Source organism: Mesitornis unicolor, unplaced genomic scaffold (assembly GCF_000695765.1).
Source record: "Mesitornis unicolor isolate BGI_N332 unplaced genomic scaffold, ASM69576v1 scaffold31053, whole genome shotgun sequence".
NCBI lineage: Eukaryota > Metazoa > Chordata > Aves > Mesitornithiformes > Mesitornithidae > Mesitornis > Mesitornis unicolor.
In genome coordinates this window covers 4,525-10,347 of record NW_010175837.1, presented here as the reverse complement: position 1 = coordinate 10,347, position 5,823 = coordinate 4,525, and the positions used below count along the sequence as shown (strand labels likewise).

The 5,823-nt window shown below is 61.9% G+C and overlaps 1 protein-coding gene across 1 annotated transcript in view; it reads right to left on the bottom strand.

Moving 5' to 3' along the window:
- Positions 1-5,823, bottom strand: part of PCSK7 (proprotein convertase subtilisin/kexin type 7) — a gene marked incomplete at its 5' end in the record, with an annotated part of 11,440 nt that overhangs the window by 1,260 nt on the left and 4,357 nt on the right. The window contains 6 exon segments of the mRNA XM_010181544.1: positions 62-281; positions 1,567-1,669; positions 2,308-2,415; positions 3,283-3,441; positions 5,148-5,248; positions 5,794-5,823. The exon segment at positions 5,794-5,823 is cut by the window's right edge and continues 39 nt beyond it. Coding sequence (XP_010179846.1) covers positions 62-281; positions 1,567-1,669; positions 2,308-2,415; positions 3,283-3,441; positions 5,148-5,248; positions 5,794-5,823 — 721 coding nt within the window.

The window sequence follows — 5,823 nt, the reverse complement described above, 5'->3', positions numbered from 1 at the left end:
GAGAGGGAAAACAGCCCGTGAGAGGGCAACGCAGCCTGGGCCACGAGGCCGCACGTGGGACCAGCCGGGCTGGGCGTCCGGCCCCGCAGCAGGAGCCTCCCCATCCCGTCCCCTGGGTGCTTACGAGTCCATGCTCCTGGTGGTGCCGATCAGGGACATCATGCCGCTGGGGCAGAAGAGCCTGATCTCCAGGTTGCCGCGGCGCGGGTGGGTTATGGTGACGGTGACTGCCACGTGCTCCAGGGTTCTCATGCCGGAGAGCTCCAGGTCAGCGGTGGTGACTGGGAAAGGGAGGGCAGGGGTTGCCAAGGCTGGTGGCCGGGATGGAGCTCCCGTGTCCAGCCACCCCAAGGGGCCACGGTGCCACTTGATGGGGTAAAGGTGCTGGTGTTTGCCTCTTCCCCGCTGCCCCCAGCAAGCGGCAGGAGCCAGGGCACCCACACCTCACACAGGAGGCTCTGCCAAGCGCCCAGCAGCAAAGCCACGCTGTGCTCGGCAGCCTGGCCCCGGTCCAGGCTCTGCGAGGAGCCTCCGTGTCTGTCCAAGCCCAGCCACCCACGCACCTCCCGGCTGGCGCAGGGAAAGGTGTCCTGAGTTGAGCCAGGACGGAAAGGACGGTGAGAAAGGGGCGAGGAGGAGGTGGAGAGGAAGGAGAGGGGAAAGGCAACTGCAGAGCAGTGGGAAAGCCGAGTCCCAGGCACCTCCCAGCACATCCCAGGGCAGGAAGATGATAGAAGCCCACGCTTTCCTCTGCTCAGAGCAGGGGGTCCGGGCAGGCCTCTCTACCCTCACATTTACCAGTGACCAAATCCTCATTTCACAAGTGGGGCCCAGCTGCTGCGCCCCTGCCCTGTGGGCTCCCAGACACCCAGCTCTGCCCCAGCCCTGGCTCACGGCTTCAGGAGCTCACCCAGAGTGCTCTGACCACTGCAATGAAGCAATACCTCGTCCTTCATCAAAGACATCGCACCCTGGATTTGTGCCAGCTCTCGGCAGAAAAGCCACAGTTACACAGGAACCGGGTCTGGAAAGAGGACTGGGATGAGCAGCCCGGTGTGCAGGCTCCCAACCCCATCTCAACCCATTCACAGCCCCAGAGCTGCTAACTACAGTGGAGGAGACCCCATCCTGCAGCCCACAGCCAGGGAGCTGGGCCCTGCTGGGGGCCAGGAAGGGCCTAGGGCCAGGCTCTCCTTCCCACTGGTAGCAGCGCCGTGTTTATGTGGCCAGCGGCTGGCCAAGTCGGGAGCTGGAGCATTACCTAAAATGGTCAAAGCCAGAGGAGCAGGTCTGGCTGCTGCCCAGCCTGGCCCAGCTCGCTGATGCCTGTCTGGCTCCTCAGAGACATCAATCTAGGGGATGGAGTTATCGGGGAGGGTACCACAGACACAGGTCCCCCGGGGAAAGGCAGCGGAAAGAGAGAGGAAGAAGCCCAGGCAGCCCAAAACTTAACCCCTCAGTGGCTGTGCTCAGCCCAAGGCTGCACCCCGCGGCAGCAGGCACAGGCTGCATCCCCGGCCTTGGCATGCACAAGCACGTGCTCGCACATGGCGCTCCTGCTCCTACCGTTCCAGGCGACCTCCAGCTCCTGCGGCAGCCATGGGATGCTCCTGCCCTCCCTCAGCACAGGGCTCACGTAGGAGGCGAGGTAGGGGACGGACTCCCAGACCTGTCAGGGGGAAGGCGAAAGGATTCAGCACGGGGTCGCACCCTCCCTGCATGGCTCAGGCTCCCACCACCCGTGTGAGCCTCTCCTGCCTGCAGCACAGCTTGGGACCAGGCTGAGGGGCCTCTCCTGTCACTGCTCTGGGGCACATGGGCTGTGCTGGGTCACTGCTGCTTGCCAGCAATGCCCCCTCTCTCCATGTGACTGCAGGCACAGGAAGAGCTGGGGATGCCCCTGACCACATCACACCCTCAGCAGCCCCAGGGACGCAGGCCCCAGAGCTAGCACGTTTTTTTTTGATGCCCTCCTCGGAGCCGGCTGCACAGGGAGGAAGGTGCTGGGGCTGCTGACGAAACTCCCCAGCCATGAATCAGAGCTGTCGTCTCCCACCAGCGAAGGCTCTCACCCATGGCTATATATAGTGCTGAGAGCACAGCAGCTCGGGGGCAGCTTTCAGGCATTGCCCAAAGCCTCATGACTTCATACCAAAAGCAGCCTTACAGCGAGGGCCGGCAGGAGGATGGCCAAAGAGCGGCGGCAGCATCACCCCACGGTGTGACCGGTGCAGGGCCTGTCCCCATCACCCAACGGGGTCTGCTCTGGCTGCCTGCAGGGTACACCTGGGGCTGGAGGGGATGTACCTTGGCAGCGTTCACCAGGCGCCAGGCGTTGAGCAAGCCGAAGCCGTGCTGGTGGCTGTGGCTGAAGCCAGCCCGGTTGATGTCCCACTTGGCGTGACGATCCTCGTACTGAAAAGAGACGCAGGGCGCCCTTGTTACCCTGGGGGACGCCGGCAGCCCTGCAAACCCACAGCAAAGGGAACCAGGCCCAAAGGAAGGAGGCTCTGAAACACCCCGCAGCGGCGGGGACGCAAACCCACATGGCCTTATTAGACAGAAACAGGTTGACCTTTGCTTGAAACAAGTCCCGGGACAAAACAGGCTTCCCGGCTCCTCAGAAAGGAAATCCAGCAGCACAAAAGGGCACAAATGCCTCTGCTCTGAAACATCCCAGCTGCTCCCTGCTGCCCAAGCCACAGCCTGTGGGATGGCAGAAGCCTTGGGGAGAAGGAACCAAGTCCTTTAAATCAACAAGAGCCGGGCCAGGACAGATCTGGGTCCCATCACTTACTGGGCTGTAATGCTCCAGCAACGCTGGCCTGCAGTTGTGGAAAACACTGCCCTGTGCCAAAGCAAGTACAGCATTAGCTGGACACGGCCTGCTGCTCCACAGAGGGATGCAGAAGGAGCCCTAAATCACATTGGGCAGCTCCAGTCAGCTCCCACTCGGGTGCTGTGCGGTGGTGCCGTGCTGGAGTTGAGGATGAGCAAAAGGAAGGGCTGATTTGCTGTCTCTCAGCTATGCCCAAGAGCCCAAGGAAAGGCTGGGGGCAGAGCTCCTCATTCCTGGAGCAAATATCGCATTTGTTATCGTGACAGAGGAAAATGCCTCAGCCTCATTCCTGAGAGGAACAAGGGGCGAGGGGAAGACGCAGTCCCTCCGCTGGGAGCCAGGCACCCCAGAGGTTTACGGAGGGGCAGGCAGACACAAACATGGGTGCGCACAGCAGGACCTCAGCCCTCCTGCAGCACCCCTGGAGCGGGAGGGCCGCTCACCTTGGTGGTGGTGAAGACGATGATGTGCTGGACGTCTCGCCAGGTGAGACACGGCCGCACCTGCAGCATCATCCCGGCTGCCAGAGGAGCGGCCGCTGACGTGCCCGTGTGTCCCTCCGTGCAGCCCGTGCCCTTCTGCAGATCCCAGTCTGTGGTCACCTGCCGAGAAAGGGGCATCTTGTCCCGGCTCCCCAGCAGCACCAGCTCCTGTGGCAGCGTCCCATAGGGCCAGCATCCCAAATGAAGGGGTGTTGGAGACCTCCCAAGCGCTCTCACCAGCGGCAGGCTTGGGGCAAGCTGGGCATGAACCCAAAAACTTTCCTCCTGAGGAAAGTAGCAGAGCCCTTACTGGGCTGCTGTTTCCTTTTCCCCTAGTGTCTGTAGTTTCCAGACCAGCTTGGGACAACTGAAGCTGTTTCTGACAGGAAGCATCAGCTGAGCCACTGCTCCGGGCAGATTGTGCTGTGCTCCAGTTAGTCACTTCAGGGATCCCTGCCCTGGCTGTGGTGTGCAAGAGGCGCTTGCCGAGTCCCAGCCAGGCGGCTGAGGAGCCCAGGCTCTCCCTGTTCTCCCAGTTTACCCAGCCCGCAGGGAAGGGATGCCGAGCCTGGATTTGGCTCCTCTCTGGCAGGCACAGAGTCGCAGCCGCACGTCCCTGCTTGCAGCAGCACCCCAGCCACCATCCCTCAGCCCCCCGAGACCCCCGAGCACGCTCTGCTGGTGCTGATCTGCCCTGGGACTGCACCGCCTCATTGGCTTTGCTGGGAAAGTGCCTTTGGGAACTGCTCATCCCGACAGGAGATCGTCCTGGTGCCTGCTGAGCCAGGGACAACCCAACCCCAAACAGCCAGGCCTGGGAGCCAGCCATGTCCACCCCAAGGGGGCTTGGGATCCTTCATCCCTGGTGGCACCACGGGACAGGAACGGGGTGCAGCCATAGGGGCTGGTTGCCCTGACAGTCCCCGAGTGCAGCAGCACCAAGGGTCAGGCCCAGGGTTGGTGAAAACAGGCTTGGCTCAGGCAAAAAGGACATTTTGTTGATAAGAAGTCATTTTTTGGCAAAAAAAGGAAAAGCCGATAAAAATATTCCGAAAAACTCAGCTGGGACAGGCACGCATGCCAGAGCGGACAAGGAGGTGGGGCCAAGTGGTTTACAGAGCCCAACGCTGCTCCCGGCCCTCCACGCTCGCCCCTTGGGAGCAGAGGTGAGGGGGCTGTCAGGGCAGGGTGTGCTGCATCCCCCAGGGCTGAGCCACAGCCGCCCCTGCCCCTTCCTCTCCAGGAAAGCCCACGGTGGTGTGGCGGTCTCGCTCCAGCTCCAACCTCGCTGTGTATACACACAGAGCTGGGAAAACGCCTGTGTTGTGCTGGCTGTCCCCAGGGCCCAGTGGGGGAGCTCCCGGGATGACATTCCCAGGGACACAGCGCAGAGGAATTTCACAGGGGTCACCCAAAAGGCCCCCGTCCCCAAAGACGTCTGCCTGCAGTTCCCAGCAGCGCAGGGCAGGGAGGTAAGGGAGCACGGTCCCTGTCCCTTTTGCTACAACACCTTGCCTGCTCGAGGGGGCAAACATGACCCACGCAGCATCTGCGTTTGGGGCCAGGAACAGCCCTGCAGAGAGAGGGCCAGCACACCACACGTTGCAAGCTGTGGGTGAGAACACAGGGAACAACCAGACACGGGAACTGCCCTCTCAGAGCCCTCATTATGCAGCCCCTAGATAACAAGCAGCTTGCTCCCCACCCCACAGGGGAAGCCAAGCACCAGCCCGAGGCAGATGTGTGGCAATGGGAAGGGCCAGCGCTTCAGCCCCTCTGCAGCCCCGTGGCCAGAAGGGGAAGGAGGCGCCCTGTGTGGTACTCACGATGCTCCTCATCATCTTGTCCCCGCCGCTGAAGGTGACGGCTAACATGGAGGCGCACTCCTCGGCGTAGAACGGCATGGAGCCCGTCTCGTCCACCGCGCCTGCGGGAAGCGAGATCTGTTCACCACACGCAGCCTGTTGTGGTTTAACTGCGGAAACGGCGAGGGGACCAGCCCCCGAGGACCCGGCCTGCTCGCTGTGCTTGCACAGGCTGGGAGCTGGAGGGGAAACCAGGCCCAGGCCCGTGCTTCTCGCAGCTGGAGGATCCACAGGAGAGGCAGCCACAATAAATAACCTTCCACTGCACTTAACGTTGCGCAGATCTCCTACCCCTCACGCACCTCCTGCCCTTGAGAAAGCGGATTAGACGTTTCTTTTCTATCACACGTGATGGGAATGCTGCATTTCAGATCATCCCTCAACGCAGCAGCGATAGAGGCCTCAATGCAGGCAGGGATTTCTCTGCCCTCCCTTTGCAGCCAAAACAACGCTGCAGACTGGAGGGCTGATCCAGCCCCTCTGCACATCACTGATCACTCCCAGAGGTGGGCGCTTTCCCGCAGACTGCCGCTATCCAGCCAGCTTCACACCTTTGGGACCACCTCCTTTCCCCCGGGAAGGGGCAGGACAGCAGACGCGCACTCACCGATGGTGACGGTGTAGATGGAGTTGGCGT